Source organism: Eretmochelys imbricata, chromosome 21 (genome assembly GCF_965152235.1).
Source record: "Eretmochelys imbricata isolate rEreImb1 chromosome 21, rEreImb1.hap1, whole genome shotgun sequence".
In the NCBI taxonomy this organism is placed as follows: Eukaryota; Metazoa; Chordata; order Testudines; family Cheloniidae; genus Eretmochelys; species Eretmochelys imbricata.
Window position 1 is genome coordinate 14,525,466 of NC_135592.1, and position 18,809 is coordinate 14,544,274.

At 45.6% G+C, this 18,809-nt stretch overlaps 1 protein-coding gene across 1 annotated transcript in view; it reads right to left on the minus strand.

The window, feature by feature from the left end:
* The window catches only part of LOC144278143 (cryptochrome-1-like), a 34,659-nt gene that overhangs the window by 8,268 nt on the left and 7,582 nt on the right, over nucleotides 1-18,809 (minus strand). Inside the window, exons 4-10 of the mRNA XM_077839341.1 lie at nucleotides 15,063-15,213; nucleotides 11,736-11,876; nucleotides 10,494-10,664; nucleotides 8,395-8,535; nucleotides 7,427-7,578; nucleotides 6,429-6,526; nucleotides 1,028-1,138 (exon numbers count right to left, since the gene is read on the minus strand). Coding sequence (XP_077695467.1) covers nucleotides 1,028-1,138; nucleotides 6,429-6,526; nucleotides 7,427-7,578; nucleotides 8,395-8,535; nucleotides 10,494-10,664; nucleotides 11,736-11,876; nucleotides 15,063-15,213 — 965 coding nt within the window. The remainder of the gene's footprint in view (nucleotides 1-1,027; nucleotides 1,139-6,428; nucleotides 6,527-7,426; nucleotides 7,579-8,394; nucleotides 8,536-10,493; nucleotides 10,665-11,735; nucleotides 11,877-15,062; nucleotides 15,214-18,809) is intronic.

An 18,809-nucleotide genomic window follows, 5' to 3' on the forward strand; every position in this document is an offset into this window, starting at 1 on the left:
GTGCTGTAAGTTAACTGTGGATAATTACACTGTTTATAGTCTCTGAGGAGAGAAGTAAAGCAGGCCTGCTTAGGCAGTCTGACTTTGCTGGGGAATTCACAGTGTAGGCTGGGAGCTGTGCAGCCTGGAAATACCCAGGTCAGAAGGAGAGCGGCACGTGTCTCCGCCCAAGAGAGGTATTGACTGGGGATCCAGAAGCCTAAGAGTGGGTGACCTGGCTGGACCACAGAGTGGGAATACAGGTGCGTTTGCCCCAAACTATGACAATCTATAATTCATTGTGTCCTTCTGAGCAGGTGTGGAAGGGCATTAAGTGCACCTTGCTGAATCGAGTACTGAAAGCACAAAGGTAGGTTTAGAGTACACGGCCAGATGCAGATTTATAAACCCATTTGCAAATCTCTCTGAAATGTCTTACAAATCGAGAGATGAAGTAAAATCCATAATATTACTATATGCATATTATAATGTTCACATTATTAAAAACAACTGGTACACATCTAGCATTTCAAAGAAAGAGTAACTTATTATAATAATAATTATTAAAACTCTTTCTTAAGATGAGTTAACACCAGCTGGGATTGAACAATACCACTGTGGATAAGAGCGCGTTTTATTATCAGTAGAGCCCTGCAAATCTGCATATATCCGCCTTATATCTGCAGATATCTGCATCTGCGGATGTGGTTGTATTGTTTACCCTCTTTGCGGATTGTGCATTGGATGCAGATCCAAATTTTTGTATCCGTGCAGGGCTCTAACAGTGAGATAGGGTGCTGGTGCCGATATGGATATATATAAAATGTGGAGTGCAGATCATGGTCTGATACAAGCTAATTGTTGCAGCTGCAGATCCACTTTTTTGTATCTGTGCAGAGCTGTAATGATCAGTTATCTGCACAATTCCAATCACACTGAAAGAGCACACTTTAATTCACAGCCACGGCTAGTACTTGTATGGCAATTACAAGTCAGTATATGGCAATTACAAGTCAGACTGAATGTGCAGTCTCTTAGCTTATCTTACCTCTTGTGAGCTGTGCTGTTCCATACTGTTCTTCTCTGACCTGTTTCATGAGCTGCAGATTACGGTCACTGGCTTCCTTGTGGTTTACCATAGGGAGTGGGTAATCTTGACCTGACAGAAAATATCGGCAGCCATTTCTACAAATGTGATTTATTTAAACACTATCTTTTCAAAAGGATTTGCACCAGAAATTAAAGTATTCAGGCCTTTTTATTTTTTACTCTTCAACTGAATACCAAATAGTAAGCCCGGGAAAGCTGGGAATTAAATTCCCCCCTGTACCGAGGGTGTATGCACCACTTCAGTCTGCGTTTTCTGCTAGTCTCTGCATGAGGGAGAGATAATAAGATAACCAGAAATAAGAAGACCTTAGCGGGACCCAAGAGCTTCTGATGCCAAGTGGCAAGGGGGGTTACAGAAATATCCTGATTCTCAGTATGTACATTCTAGTTCACCAATGAATGTTGTGTGAGGTCTTAAATGAAAGCTGGGGTAAAGATGAGGATACTACATAAGGATACTCTATCAGGAGTCTATATATATATATATATATACTGAAAATATGTTTTAAAGTCTGTATTAAGGCAGAGTTGACAAACAGGTCTTCTGACAGACAAGGGATGTTTATTCACTGGTTTCTCTGTTGAAATGTACATGAAGTATTGTCTCACTCACAATGGGTCTCCCACCACCTGTTTAAGCTGAATGCAGATGAAGGATTGTAAGAATTTCAGAAAGGAACTAACAGGTCGAGAAACACAGCAGAGGATTATCTTGAGATACATATCAAGGCTTCACTGGACTTTATCTGGGAAACAAAAAAGACACCTCATTATCCTACATCTAGGAAGTAAATGGGCAGAATGTTTGCATTAGTGAAAATGGGATCACAACTAACTTCCACTGAAATGCTGCCCCCGTGATGTTAGTTTTTTGGGGGGGAGGTAAACATTTTTAGACAGGTTAGCCTGGTAAGTTTAGTCTCTAGAAAGCATGTGATGATTTTGTTTTATACATAACTTTTTGTTTCCATTATCCTTACTCACTATGTCTTGAATCTTGAGTCTTTGGTAATACATGTATCCTTGTTTTCACTATCAGTGTATCTCAGTGCTGTGATATTGAGCCAGGTGCTGATCCTGCATTGAATCACACAAGCTGGCTTGTGCACTGTCCCCTTGGGGACAGCAGACCTGGTGATTCTCTGAGTGTTCTGTGGATAAGGGGCAAGACTCTACAGGGGATCGTGTCAAAGGGGCCTGAAGACTGGGAGGCACCTGTTGTTAACCTGCAAGGCAAAGTCAGGGCTGGCATTGCCCAGAAGAGCGTGGTTAGCTGGCAAACAGGCTGGTGATGTCAGGGAGCTGACACCCAGTTAAGCTGGAACACATGAGTTATGAGGAGAGGCTGAGGGAACTGGATTGTTTAGTCTGCAGAAGAGAAGAATGAGGGGGGATTTGATAGCTGCCTTCAACTACCTGAGAGGTAGTTCCAGAGAGGATGGTTCTAGACTATTCTCAGTGGTGGAAGAGGACAGGACAAGGAGTAATGGTCTCAAGTTGCAGTGGGGGAGGTTTAGGTTGGATATTAGGAAAAACTTTTTCACTAGGAGGGTGGTGAAACACTGGAATGCGTTGCCTAGGGAGGTGGTGGAATCTCCTTCCTTAGAAGTTTTTAAGGTCAGGCTTGACAAAGCCCTGGCTGGGATGATTTAATTGGGTATGGGTCCTGCTTTTGAGCAGGGGGTTGGACTAGATGACCTCCTGAGGTCCCTTCCAACCCTGATATTCTATGATTCTATGATTAAGTCTCCTTTATGCTGGAGGCAGAGGTGTAACAAGGTGACTCATAGTCCTGTGCACCACAAGAACCATCACACCTAGATCTTAGTTCCCCCCGTGTCTCTGACACATCGGGAAGTCCAGTTCCTCCACTGACTATGGTTGCTTGCTAGTTGTGGTATTTCCTCCCAGGTGATGCCAGCACATTCAATATCCTCCGTCACTGTCTTCTGCAAGCTCTTTCTTAGCTTACTTTGCTTTTTTCTCCTGTGGGTACCTAATTCAATGCTTGCTTAGTACGCCTCCCGTCTTCCATATGGTGTATATGTCCTAACCACCTGAACCTTCTTTCTTTGAGGGTATTTTCTAATATGTCCTGTTCTGTCCACACCTTTGCTCTTATATTTGTTATTTTGTCTTTCTATGAAATGTGTAATATCATGCTCAGCCATCTATAATGGGCAGCCCCCAATCTCTTTTTGTTAGCCACTGTCATTGTCCAATTCTCTACTCCATACAGCAGCACGCTTAGTACAACTGCATGGTATAATCTAATCTTTACTTTGGCATAGAAACCTCTGTTTGACCAGATGTTCATTCTTCCAGAAGTGGTGTTTGCTTTTCCTAGGCTCATATGAATATCTGTATCACAGCCACCTTCAAATGTCATCACACTCCCCAGATAGCAGAACTCTTCTACCTGTTCAATTTATTTTCCATCCACCTACAGCCTTGCATCTGTTGTCCAGCTTACTTCCTTCATAATCTTGGTTTTCTCTGCATCTACTTTCAATCCAACTTTTGCTGCTTCCTGTTCTAACTCTGATGTAAGGGCAAGCATTCTGGTCCACGTCATGCTTAGTAAAGCAATGTCATCGGCAAAGTCAAGGTTGTGTCACTCATCTCTGCTAACCATCTTACACCATCCATAATGCCTTTTGTTGCCTGTTTCATCACCCAGTCTATTGCGAATGGAGTAGTGATAACACACGCTTGTCTAACTCCTGTCACAATACTGAACCACTCACCCAGGGCTATATCCAATCTTACCATGAATCGACTTCATATAAACTCCTTATTATGTGGATCAGCTTTGTCTGGTATCCCATAGCTTCTAGCAATATTCCACAGTGTCTGTCTGTGGTCACCATTGAATGCTCTCGTTAAGTCAGTAAAGTTGATCAAGATGGCCTTTTGCCAAGCAGTAGCTTTTTTGATGCTCTATCAAAGACTGAGTATCACTTCACAGAATGATCTCCCTGGATGGAAACCAGCCAAGAAGTTGAGTTAATTAGAATAGTTATTTTAAAATATATTTTGAATTTTTAGCCTGGCAAAACCTGCCTAATGGAAACAGTATTGGTATTTGGGCACCTTTTGGGCAGAGACCATCTTTTTCTTCTGTTTTTGTACAGCGCCTAGCACACTGGCAGAGTTGCAGCCGCTACTTGAATATTGTGTCCAGTTCTGGGGCCCATGCTGCAAGAAGGATGTTGATAAATTGGAGAAGAGTCAACAAAGAGCCATGAGAGAGATTAAAGGATTACTGATTGAGCTTCTGGAGTCTAGGTATTTAGCTTAACAAGAAGAAGAGTATGGGTTGACTTGATTTCAGTCTATAGGTACTTACACAGGGAACAAATATTTAATAATGGACTCCTCAGTCTAGCGGAGAAAGGTCTAACACAATCCGATGGCTGGAAGTTGAAGCTAGACAAATTCAGACTGGAAATAAGGCGTACATTTTAACAGGGAGAGTAATTAACAATTGGAACAAGGGTTGTGGTGGATTCTCCGTCGTTCACAATTTAAAATCAAGATTGGATATTTCTTTGAAAGATCGTCTCTAGGGATTATTTGGGGGGCAGGTCTCTGGCCTGTGCTATGCCGGGGGTCAGACTAGATGATCCCAATGGTCCCTTCTGGCCTTGGAATCTATGAATTGGGGTCCTGATCAATAATTGGGTCTCTAGGTACTACCTCAGTGCAATTACTACTAATTCCCTTACACTCTTTGAAATCCCAGCCAAGATATCGTGCTGCTATTAGGCGCATATATAGAGAGGGACAAATTACAGCTGCTCCAGTGCATGTCTGCTCGGGGTGGGAGAGAGGGTGCAGATAAACCCTTCCCTCTTGCAGCAGGTCCATGTCGGAGGTGTTGGTACTTTAGGCTGCAGACAACTAGGCCACTGGTGCTGCTGGTTGTGCTAGTGGCCCTGGAAGAACTACGTCTGGGCAGGACGTTACTGGGATTAAGATAGCAGCCGTGATCTCTCCATAGGTCTCATGCTGTATTGAATGGCCCCTCTGCTGGAGGAGCAACCAAGAAAGGCCCTTGAGGCAGAAGTGAGATTTGGAAGCTTGATCCTCTGAGTTTCTTTGTTCTCAGCATCAGTTTTAGCATTCTTTGGCCCAGTGGCTTGCTTAGGAAAGCTCTGAGTGTAGTGCCTGGCATTATAGCCACGTCTATCAATAGGAGAGGGGACACTTAAAATCAGAGAGAGAGAGAGAGTGGACAAGTAACAGCTGTTCCTTGTTGAAATTTGACATAGCTGAACTGTTCAGTGATAGAAATCAGTTATGCTTTTGTCTGTGGCTTTCTTACTCAAGCACTCAGAGAGGATGCTGCTGGCATAACCACAGCAGGCTTGCTTGTCATGTATCTATCTTAGGTACTTATATGGCCCCTGTTTCTATAGTATCTCAGTGCTTCACACTCTGTAACATATGAATCTGCACAACACCCCTGTGAAGCAGGGAATTCTGTTTTCCCCATTGTTCAGATACAGAACGCACAGAAAGGCTAAATGAGTTCCCTAAGGTCACAGAGGAAACCTGTAGAAGAGCAGGGATTTAAACCCAGGTCTCCCATGTCATAGGCACCTGCCCTAACCACGGGCTACCCTTCCTCTCCCCGGTTCATGCCTCAAATACAGACACAGCAAAATCCTGGCTCCATTGAATAGGAGTTTTGCCATTGACTTTCCGGTTTGCAGCCACAATCTCAGCAAGTTTTCACTGTGCAAAAACCATTACAAATCCCCACAACCCTCCAGCCCCATCCCTCTTTATCCCAGTGTGAAGACACCACAGGGTGATGTATAGCGGCATATTGAGAGGCAGGATGGCTTAGTGGTTAGGGTGTTAGCCTGGGACTTGGGAGCAGTAGATTCAGTGCCCAGCTCCACTACAGACCTCCTGGGTGAGCCTGAGTCCTTTGTTTCTCTGGGCCTCAACTCCCCATCTGTAATACAGGGATGACAACACAACTGTACCTCACAGCAGCAGAGGAGGATACGTTGAACACTGCGAGGCATTCAGATACTATAGCAATGGGGACCATGTGAGTACATCTGACAGACATCAGCCTGAAGGACTGCATTAGGTTTGGCACATGAGACAATATTAAGGCACAGCAGACCCTGAAGGCATATTGCAGTCTGTAATAACGAGTCATCTTTATCTGAGAGTTGAAACAATCGAAAATGTTAGGCTAATCCATTTCAGAATGTAAGGGCCAAATCCTTGCTGAAAATGTTACGTTTTCATCTCTAGCATATACTTATTTCACACAACCTGTATCAGTAGCAAAATCCTTAACATGGCCTCAGAATTACCTATAATACATCCTGCCTGCTTCTGTGCCTCTTCGGGTGCTGTCCAAGGCTCGTAGATGTACTTGGAAGGAAAATTCGTTAGCACGGGGAGGTATTTTCTACAAAAAAAAATATACACACACACACACAATATATATACATATATATATATATATATATATATATATATATATATATAAATTCTGTAGGCAAATACTTGAGTATTTCAGTGCAGGACACACAAGAGTGCTAAGCAACCATGTTGATATTTCGGCATGTCTCTCTCAACTGTATGAGTTTAGATGAACAGATCTAAATGAATCAGACAGCAGGAGGTGGCAAGGGAAAAAGGAGAATGCATGCTTAGACACAAATATCTAGTTAGCGCCTGATCCTGTTCTTACTGAAGTCTATTGTAAAATTGCCAATTACTTAAACATGAACCTGCTCAATATCTTTATCAGCAATGATGGGAAACTAATGATCTACAGTGTTTTTCATCAGTAACTCTCAAAATGTATTACAAAGATGGTCAGGAGCGGGATCCCCATTTTACAGATGGGCAAACTGAGGCACAGAGCAGGGAAAGTGACTTGCCCAAGGTCACCCAGTGGGTCAGTGGCACAGGCAGGAATAGAACCCAACTTTCCTGAGTCCCAGTATAGGCTTCTGCTAAAACGCACAAGGACAGGACCAGAAAGCGTGGTAGGGATTGATACACTATTGCACTAGAGAAGAAGGATGGCCCAGTGGTGAGGGCACTGGCCTGGGACTTGGGAGACACACGCTCAATATTCTGTTCTGCCACAGGCTTCCTGTGTGACCTTGGGCAAGTCCCTTAGTCACTCCGTGCCCCATCTGTAAAACATGGATAATAGCTCTGCCTACCCCACTGGACTACAGGATAATGACAGTTAAGACTGCAAGGTACTCAGATACTACAGTAGCAGGGGCCAAATAAGTACCTAGAATAATAATAAAAAAAAAAAAAAGGGTTGTTACATTGTGTGTCTTCTTACCGGATATATTGCCCTTCTGGATCTGTGCGTTTGCCAAAGCGGACCGGGCAGAAAATGCGTGTGTACTGATGGAAGAAAGCGCTGGCTGACAGCCACATCCAGTTTCCTGCATTGATGCTGTAGTCTGCATCTAACAGCATCTCTTCAAACACCTGTATTTCATGAGAAATTAAAGAGAGAGAAAACAACACATCTTGGGGGCAGGGAACACTTATGTGGCAAGGAAGTAAAGAATGCAGGTCTGTGAAATAAAGGGCAAAGGCTGGTAAAAAGACACTGGAATAGGGTGCTATCCCTTTAAGAGCAGGGGAGGCTGGGAACTATCGGGATATATTACTAGAAGGAAGTCAGCCTGGGCAGGCTATGGTGAAGGAAAGACCTGCAGGCACCTCGGGGATCTAGGAGCTGGTTAGGAGGCATCAGTAGAGACTATGCTCATTTGTGTATATGTATTTGTTTTTCTCTCTTGTGGCTAGTAAGCTGGAATTAGGCTTTTTACACCTGGAGTCAGGATTCAGGAGACCTGGATTCTATTCCTGGATTTGCTATGGGTCTGCTGTGCGACGCTCAGCCCGTCACTTCTCTTTGTGCTTCTATATCCCCTCCCAATCTTGGTCTGGTTTATTTAGATTATTAGCTCTGCAGGGCAGGAACTGCCTCTTATGATGCATGTATCTGTACAACGTCCAGCACAACAGAGCCCATATCTCAACTGGGGCTTCTGAGCACTACTGTATTAAAAATAATATAATACTTCTAATGTAACCTTACCACAGGTGCACAGTATAATAAAACATTGCCGTGGGTGCAGGGGACTGGACTAGAGGACCTTTTGAGGTCCCTTCCAGTCCTACAATTCTATGATTGCTTGACAATTCAAATCCTCCAGAAGATTTGCATTTCACAGGGGCTTCTTCAAAGCACCTTTAGGAACAGGCCAATGAACAATGAAAGAAAAGATTGCGAACCTTCATGCCCTCTTCCCAGCTGATCCAGAGGTCTCCTCGAGTCAGGAAGCAGGCAACAGCATGTCGAGCAAGGTGGTGAATCCAACCTTCCTGATGAAGCTGAGTCATGATAGCATCAATCCATGGAAACCCTGTCTGAGCCTAAAACACACACAGAAGATTTCAGTCCTCCTGCTCAATACACACAGTACTCCATTCCCTCCTTCACCCCCGGAATTGCTTCTTCTCTCTTGCCCTTTCTTTAAACACATAGGCCAGTCACTTTGTCAGAGGATCAGACATTAGGGGCCCAAACTGGAACCCTTGTTCACACTGAAGAGTGACTTTGCCACTGAGGTATGGGATATTCTGGCACAATGGGCTAGGGAGCAAGAATGAGAATGATTTTAGAACACAGTGGTTCTCAACCTATTTTGTATTACCTGGGACACAGGTTGAGAACCACAGCGCACCCCTCCAACCTCTCTCCTATGCCCAGCACCTCCCACCCTCCAGTAGAGTGGGGCCAGGAGTGGAGCCCTAGGTGGGGGGCCAGGCAGCAGGGACCTGGGCCCTGCTGTGCGGGGCTGGGCAGCAGCCCCAACCCTGGATCCCGCCACGTGGGGCCAGGTGGCAGGGCAGCCAGGTGGCAGCCCAGACCCCAGCCCTATGGGGCCAGCTGGTAGCCCTGACGCTGACCCCAGACCCCTGCGGAGCTGGGCGGCAGCCCCAGACCCTGGACATCCGCTGTGTGGGGCTGGGTGGAAACCCCCGACACACAGGACTGGCTGCCAACCCGCAATCCCACTGCGCCGGGCCAGGCAGCCCGGACCCTGCCGTGCCGGGCAGCCGGGAACCCGGACCCCACTGTGCAGCTCGGCAGCCTTTAATTGGGCCGTGGGTTTAGAACTGCTGCTTTAAAGCCTAGTGGTTAGGGCACTCACCTAGGATGTGGGAAACCCAAGTTCATGTACCTACTCCAATGACTATTTATATACACAAACTGGAACAGCATCAGCAGGCGAGACTGCAAGACCAGTGGCTTGGGCACTCACTTGCGTTGTAGAAGACCCATGCTCAAATCCCTTCTCCACATCAGGGAGAGTGGGGAATTGAACCGGGGTCTCTCACATCCCAGAAGTTATAGGGAGCAGGCCTCCTCCTCCCCAAAAAGTTTTTTGGGCCCAAACTGTTCAGCAAATTTGTTTTGAGTCAACCAAAAACTGCATGTTTCAGCAAATAAACTATTTGTCCAAATTTTTTTCCCCCAGCTCTGTGATTCTCCCCTGGCTAGCAACTTGCATCATCATAGACACCTATGCTAAACAGGTGTCAAGCATTACCAAATCGGAACGACAGAACTTTGTAGAGACAACATAGGATGCAAGGTTGTGAAGGTTAAACCTGTAGCAGTAGGTCATCAGGGCCATAAGAATATGCAAATGATAAAAATATTGATGATGGTTATATGGACACACTGCACTGAGGGGCCTGGAGCAGGCTCTTTGTTTGTGTATGAGAGCTAGGTATTAATAATTATCACTGTGTACCTCTTATACAGGTTAGGCTCCCTGGGTTTTATGTGGTTGGTTGGAAAACTCTCCAAAGAGTCAGCAGGAAATAAAAAATACCCAGGGGCCATGACAGGTGAAACATTACTGCAAGATCCTGGGGCAGGAATGCCAACAGAATCCTTCATTCCCATCTCCTTTAGAGGCAGATATTGAAGACACTGTTAGATCTCCTCCTCCTTCAACCCTTCTGAATTTTCTCATTGGGGTATTACAGATCGTCAGGAGAACAAGCGGGAATAGGACTCAGAGTGCCCTGGCTTACAGCCCTGTGCTCAGGTGTCTAGAAGGTGGATGGGCTATATTAAATTCTCTGGTCAATATAAATCTTGATGAAGTCAATCTCTTTCTAAGTATTTAACTCTCTATCGTATTTTGGGATACCTTTTGCATGAAAGATGCTCTATAAAATGTATGTTGTACCCAGTGGCTTGATTTTATTTAAAATGCTATTCACAGTCCTAGGGCATTACAGTGTGGTGAACTAGAAACAACCAACAAGAGAAATGAATGTATCGGTTCTCCTCAAATGGGAATTCAGCCCTTTACCGTTCTCCACTTGTAGAGTCTCTCTGCATCCTGGTACCAGTTGATCTGAAGGCAGATGGGGTTCCCCGCCATTCTGGTAAAGTTTGGTGTTGCTGATGCCACAGTATAGAAGAATTCTCGCCATAGAAGCTGTCCTTGAAGTGATACAGGTGGCAGAGAGTGGTTCTTTGACTGCAACAAAGACACAGTGCCAGAGCCTCGACCTGTGGAAGTCATTGTAATTCCCTTGACTGCAGCTGAGCTGCAAGAGGTTAACTAGCACATGAGTTGGCCCAGACAGCACAGCTGAAAACGTCGGCGAGTTTTATAGCCTTTCCCTGTTGAATCCAAGGAGCCAAGGTCTGAAACAAAGTTTGCAGCACCGAAACAAAGTGAGCTGGAAACCCTAAAACTCAACATTTCCTGGCCAGCTGGGATAATTTTCTGCAACACCCTGACCTTCTAGGATAGATTCATACCAGGATTTCTTCCCAAAGCAAAATAAAACCCCTACGATTCCTTAAAGCAGACACGCACGGACTGGTCTCTAGTTGCTCGGATTCATGCACTGAAGAAGAGTAGCCGTTTTTAAACAGTTCATGAAGAACTCCTGGTTTATGTTAATGAAACAGTGAAGTCTCATTCCCACAAATGGACCCCTGCGCCCATGCAGACTGTGACAGAGTCTCCATGTAGGGTGGCATTTTCCAGGCTTGTTCTCAATGGTAATTTCTTCTCAAAGAAATTGTGCAAATTCTATACATCTGTTTTTGAGTTATGCACTGATGGAAACCGACATGTTTGCATATACAAGATTTAAGATTTGCAAAGGAGGACAAACTTGATGTTGTTTAGCTTGACCTGCAGCCAAAACACACATAGGTCTTGTCGACAGAGAACCTCTGGGACGTCACTCTGGGACGACACCTTTAGCTCAATTTTAGCTGGTTGAGCTACACCCTAGGCTTCTCCTCCTCCCACCAACTCAATCACTTTAAAGCCTGTACTAAAGGACAATTGCTTTGTCTTGGCTACAGTTTTAGCAAGTGTTCGTTAGATGGAGTTTGGTAACACACGCTACCATCACACCTTGAAATCCTAGTCAGGGCAAGGCTTTAATCTGTTTAAGGATAATATTTCAAACAATATCGAAAGCCACTTTGCACTGTTAATACGACTGTTGCTGAGGAGGAGACTAGTCTGCTCTAGGAAACTGTTACATAACCATTGCGTTGGCTTGATTTGCACACAGCATTTTCTTACCTGAGCATAAATGTTTGATAATCTATAAAAAAACCTCCGAACTGACAAACAGCCCAAGCTGAAATAGGGACTCAGTCCAGTAGTACTTGGAAGCAGAGAATTTGGAATTGTTCTTGGTTTAGTAAAATTTGCTATCCAGCCCTAAAAACAAAAACAAACAAACCAATTTTAGGTAGAACACCACAATTTATGGCCTGTTAATGAAACAGAAAAGAGCTGTGGGCAGGTGGCTTCCCCACTATACTCCAAACACAGGCCACACAAGTTGTGCCCCTTCCTGGAGTTGGGCATTATACGTGAAAAGAACTCAAATCAAAATGAAATACAAAATGTAACCCAAGTCTTTTCCTTAGACTTGGATGACCCGGGGTTCCTCCTTGAGGAGAGCTCAGCCCACACTCTAAATCTCCCATGGAAAGCCACTCCCGCTTTTCTTATGGCTAGTAGGGAAATTTCCCCACTGCAATAGTGAATCAGCAAAAGCCACTTTCCAGCAGTATCATCACCTGCCTAGAGGATGAGGCTTTAAAGCCTGTTACAAGAACCCATTTGATACCTATAAGACAAGCCTATCTAACCAAACATTGCACTAGAAGGTGACATGTGAGGTCTCTACTGAGAGCCTGTAGCCCACTGGTCACCAGAATCATTTCAAAATGAATGTATTGATAACTGTTTGCAGTTTTGTTGTAGCCATGCTGGTCCCAGGATATTAGAGAGACACGGTGGTTGAGGGAATATCTTTTATTGGACACAAGCTTTCAGGCTCCACAGAGCTCTTCTTCAGATCTAGAAAGGCAATCTGAGTGTCACAGCTAACTGCAAGGCAGAACATATTGTTAAGCATAAGGACTTAACACAAGTTACAAGAGCCTATTCAAGATATAGTGGGAAATTAACATCTCTGCAGGCATAGGACAAAGGAGGGCTAGTGGGTTACAGAGTGTTGTTACGAGACATAAAACCACTATCTCTACCGAGTCCATGATTTTTAGTGTCTAGCACAGTTAGGAATTTAAGCTCCCAGGCTCATCTTTATGAGTTAAGGCAAGTCACCAGAAGGTGATAAACATGCTTCTGTTAGGCAGGAAGAAAGAGACCCTCATCTCTCTCTGGGAGGTCATGTGTGTATTGTATATGTTCTGCTACACAATGGAGGCCCATCTACAGTCTGAGCTGAATGCTAATCAAGAGACTGTAAAGTCAACAAGAAAGGAGCACATAGGAAGAAACAACTGGGGGGGTGGGAAGGGGAGGGAATCCTGTTTATAAATAAAGACAATGGGTTGTTGGGGGTTTAGAGACATGCTTCCCCCTTCCCCCAAGAGGATGAACTCTCAGTGTGTTCTGTTCTATGAAAAGAAGGTCACAGCCAACCTGGCTGGAAAACGACAAAGGGACTTTGAGTGAGCTAAACTTCGTTGGACAGGAAAGCATCTTGTTAATTTACGTCTAGGCTCTAGGATACGTGTTATGATCGTATTTTACATGTAACCATTTGTTTCCAATACTTTTACTTGCTACTTCTCAAATCTCTATTTTGGGTTAAATATAGTTTTGCTTGTTCTCACTGTAAACCTGTCTAAGGGCTGTGTGTTAAGGGGAGCTGTGATCTGAGGCATTTTTGGTAAACAGGAGGGTACTGTTCCTTTGGGAGCAGTGAATCTGTGAATACAGTGCGTGTTCAGTGGAAAGGGGGCTGAACCCTCCAGGAAGATGCTCAGAGGGCTCGGGGGTTGGAGTGTGCCGGTCACTAACCTATAGAGTATAGAGAGACAGCGGGGCTTGCATAGGCCTAGAGAGGAGTGCTTGTGCTGACTAGTGGAGTTGGAGAGCTGACCCCCTGCAGGCATAGACAAGATGTCCTAATGCTAAGGGCAGGTGGTAGCAAGGTGCCTCACAACCCGGGGTACCCCTGGGAAGCGTCATACTTGTGGTTATGGAACTGGCTGCGGACTGTGCTCTAGACTCTAAACTTTCATTTATATATGACCTGGCCCTTAAAGTTGCAAAGCAAACCTTCAAAATATGAACTGAAAACAAACTAAGGCAGAGATGTCTTCCAGGAACAGTAGGATAAGTGGAATAATTCCACAGTCTAGGGTAACTGCTCTAAGAGAGGGGTGAACGATGCCATTTGTTAATTGGGTGTTAAATCTGAAACCTAATTTTGATCATTAATGACATTATCAACTATTTTGCTGATGATTTATTTGAGCAAAAATGGCCAGCTAATGAGCTTTTCCTACCATCCTAAAGAGCCTGGCTGGCTCCTCAAGGACCAAAAACCCCTACTGCCTCCTACCCAGCTACCAACAATCTCCAGTTTTCCCCATGACAACTGCTGCAATGCAATCATGAGTTCTCAACACACAATCCCATGGCACCTTAAAGTAACAGTCTGGAGGTGGTATGAAATAAGCTGAATTTAATATAACAATAAATAACTCAAGGGAGACCTGGTTGCTTGCACTGTATATTTTCTCATTTCTTTCAGTAACAACACCTCCAGTTTTGAATTTCTCTGAAGCTGCGGCAGAATTTCCTGTTTGTCACACTGCAGTATTACGGAGCCCCGGGGTCATTCTCACGGAACACGGGGCTAGCTTGCAGCAGGCCCCATGAAGCCTTGCTTAGAGTTCATGGCACATGAAGAGCCATACCACCCTGGCTTATAAATGCATCTCCTAAACTGACCTGAATCCAAAGGGAACCGGGATAAAGACACTGCATTCCAGCTGCTGCCCCAGCTCATTCCTCCCAAGCTTCTCTGTGCACCACAATCCAAAGGCAACAACGACATCCGAGGTAGAATGGCCATTGTTAAATCAAGTACCAAAGGCAAAGGAAGCCCCATCTGGAATACTTAGTTCTCCAAATACATCAACCTTCTGTGTGAGGCCAGAGACCAGGCTGCTTCTACTCTATGGGCCCTCCAAACCTCAGGTTCCCCAAAAAAGCTGACAGGTCTTGTCAGAGGAGTATTCTGAATTTATAAGAGGGTCCACTTGGGTGTGACTGTACCAAACTACACATCTTTTCCACTTAGCCTGGTGGGTGGCTTCTGAAATGCCAGGAGGACGTGAGTTGTTTGCTTGGAGACACCTATGCCAATAGATATCAGCCCTTCCAGGAGCCAAGAGTTGGGATGAAGCAAGGTGCTTTGGTGCTGAGTGATCCTTTCTGGCCAGCCTCTCCGCCTGCTGGGCTCAGACCCAGCCATCTGCAGCAGGGCTAAGGGCCATAATCACCTGGGTCAGTTTGGAGCTATTAGCCAGCATCCAGAGCAAGAGGAGAAGGAACGGGTACACAGAAAGCAAGACTCACCTGATTTTTCAAGTGTTGTTCTAGTCGCTGTAGCCCTTCAGTTTCTCCCCCTCTCCAGGGGGACTGACTCTCTCGGGGGATTTCCAAATCCTCAGGGAGGGGCACCCTGTAATCTTCAGCCAGGCACAGCTCAGGAGGAGGCTTACATCTCCTAATTTAAAAGAGAGGCTTCTTTCAAAGAGAGACCATGACGAAGAGGAGGGAGGAAGAGCACTTCCCATCCGGCATGCCAAGGAGATCACTCCTGTCTCCTCTTCAGTCATGTGTCATAAATATAAAGGGTAAACTCCTTTAAAATTCCTCCTGGCCAGAGGAAAAATCCTCTCACCTGTTAAGGGTTAAGAAGCTAAAGGTAACCTTGCTGGCACCTGACCAAAATGACCAATGAGGAGACAAGATACTTTCAAAAGCAGGGAGGAGGGAGAGAAACAAAGGGTCTGTGTCTGTCTGTATGCTGCTTTTGCCGGGGATAGACCAGGAATGTAGTCTTAGAACTTAGTAAGTAATCTAGCTGGTATGTGTTAGATTATGATTTCTTTAAATGGCTGAGAAAAGAATTGTGCTGAATAGAATGACTATTCCTGTCTGTGTGTCTTTTTTGTAACTTAAGGTTTTGCCTAGAGGGATTTTCTATGTTTTGAATCTAATTACCCTGTAAGGTATCTACCATCCTGATTTTACAGAGGTGATTTCTTTACTTCTATTAAAAGTCTTCTTGTAAGAAAACTGAATGCTTTTTCATTGTTCTCAGATCCAAGGGTTTGGGTCTGTGGTCACCTATGCAAATTGGTGAGGATTTTTACCAAACCTTCCACAGGAAGTGGTGTGCAAGGGTTGGGAGGATTTTGGGGGGAAAGACATGTCCAAACTACATTTCCCAGTAAACCCAGTTAGAGTTTGGTGGTGGCAGTGGAGATCCAGGGACAAAGGATAAAATTAATTTGTACCCTGGGGAAGTTTTAAACTAAGATGGTGAAAGTAAGCTTAGGAGGTTTTCATGCAGGTCCCCACATCTGTACCCTAGAGTTCAGAGTGGGGGAGGAACCTTGACATCATGGTACAGGGCAATGCCACCAGAGCAATAAGCAGAGCAAGAGGTGTAATATAGTCAGGAGTCCCCGTCGGCAGCCTCCTTGAAAAACGTTAGCGGGGAGTTGTGATCAGGAGATGGAATGAGCTACTCCTGCAGCCACTAAAAGAGTCAGCAGCAGCATAGTGAAAAGTCGGGGGACATGCTTCCCTCACCTCCCATGGCTGTACCTCTGAGCAGACCCTTCCATGATGAATAAGTCCAAACAAGGACACAGGGAGACCCACTGTGGGGTGACACTGGATCTGGGAAAGCCAGGGTGAGCAATAGGATGTGTCTGAGCAGGGGATGTGCTCACCCCAACCTGTAGTGGTGGCAAGGGTGGGGACATGGACAGATCATTGCCACTGGGACCAGAGTGCAGAGAGGCAGTTCTCAGCCCTGTAGGATGCAGACAGAGGGAGACAGGAGGGCAGCGCTCAGGTCTGGGTCCAGCAACTGGCCTGCTGAGCTCCCTGCCGCACAGCCCTTGCACGGCACACCGTTTCACTCCCAGTCTGCTGTGTTTGTGGCAGGGAGGGCCAAGGTGCTTTCCTTCCAGCCCCTCCTCCCCAGCTGTCTTCTCCTAGTCTTGGAGACTGGGAGGGAGAGCCTCCTCCCCTCCATCCTCAGGCTTGTAGCTTCTTAGGACAGGTTCCAAGCCCCCTGTTCCTGTCTCTCCCACCTCTGGAAATCGGCCTCCCTAGGCTGTAATAGGTTTTATCAGGGGCAGGAGGCAAAGTCGCTCCTTTCAACTGTCCTCCACATCTGTCCCTTGCTAATCCATCAGGAGGTTCCCCTCTGCGCCTGCCCTTAAGGGTGCTCCTGGTCTCCCAGGGCAGTGGCCCCTTGAGCAACCCCACATTTCTGCTGCTGGGGCTGGCCCCAACCCCTGTGATGATGGATGCGCAGCGGAGTGGGGTGTCTCCCTTCAAATAGGAAGGAAAAGAAGAGGGTCAGTCAGGGGCCCTGAGTCATCCAGCACCCACATCAAAAAGAGAGTTAGGTTACAAAAGGCCTTTTTACTCACCCTGAAACATGGGCGCAGCCATGTTTCAGTGGCACCTGGAAAGGAACTGGAAGGCAGTGCAGAGCTCGGAGCACTGGTGTAATGTGAGCCCTTCAAGGAACGCAGCACTAAGCAAGCATAAGCCTCTTTAGCTTTCATCATGTATTTAAAAAGATAACCAGGAATTAAAACAATAAGGAAAAGTAAACAGAGTGTAAGAGAACCCATAAGTCCGTCTATCTATCCACCTACACAGCTCTCACCACTGTAATCACAGAATCATAGGACTGGAAGGGACCTCGAAAAGTCATCTAGTCCAGTCCCCTACACTCATGGCAGGACTAAGTGGGAGTCTCACCATAATCAATCAATTCTATCTTTGCCACACCCCTGTGAGGGCCATGTTACAGATGGGAGCTCAAGCACAGGGTAGATTAAGTGACTGGCTTGTGGTTACACAGGAAGTCTGTGGCTGAGAAATTCCAGCCCAGTGCTCTGTCTACTACACCATCTTTCCTGCTCTGGTACAACTCCCCTCTGGATCACTAACTTCACTGCTTTCAGACCAAAATAAAAAAATGTATCTCTTTGACTCAGCTTCCCTCAGTAATATCTGCATGCATGAGAGAAAACACACACACACACACACAATGTACTCTCGTCTGCTACATCAGCAAGGTCTGATGAAGTAAATGCCCATGTAATCTTAATCCTGGCCCCTTGTGCATTAAATGAATAGAGTTTAGATCCCAAAGGGGCCACTGTGACCATGTAGTAGAACCCCTGGCAAAACCCAGGCCACAGATTTTCACCAAGTGATTCCTGCATTAACCCTGTGATTTCTGGGTTAGCTACAGCGTATCTTTTAGAAAGAGACAGCCAAAGATTCCAGGTGATGGAGATTCCACCACATCCCTTAGTCAGTCATTCCCTTCCTCCTTCAAACGCACAACAGACCCACCAACACTCAAGAAACCCACGCTAGTTACATCAGGTGGTGCCAACTACTATCCAGGGTCAAACTTCCCATTCCTAAGCAAGCTCACAGAAAAGTTAGCTAAATGCAAACTACAAGCTCATCTAACTGAATCCAATAATCTAGACCTGGCAGCATTTGGATTCAGGCCCAGAGAGGGGACTGAAACTGCTTTAGTGGCACAGATGGATGATCTCCTTATGTCAATCGATGAAGGACAAACATCCATTTTCATCCTCCTGGACCTCTCTGCAGCATTCAACACTGTCAACCATTGGGCACCACTGTCTCACCTGAGAGAGGTGGCAGGGAAACAGGGCAGTACAGTAAAATGGTTCAGTACTTCCTGGAGGGATGCACCCAACAAGAAGTGATGGGAAACTAAACCTCCACTATTAGACCTCTCACCTGTGGAATGCCACAGATATCAATTCTCTCTCCAGGACTTTACCACACTGGCATGCAGCCACTAGGTGAACTGGTCAGAAAACATGGACTCAGCTGCCAGCAATATGATGGTGACACACAGCTCTATCCATCCTTCACCACATATGACCACATGACTACCACCAAGATGGCCCAGTGCTTGGATGAGATCAGCTCATAGATGAAGTGTAGCTGGCGGAAGCTGAACCCGAGCAAGACAGAGGTGATGCTGGTGGGCAGAGCATTTTGAAGAATTTGGTTGAAGGT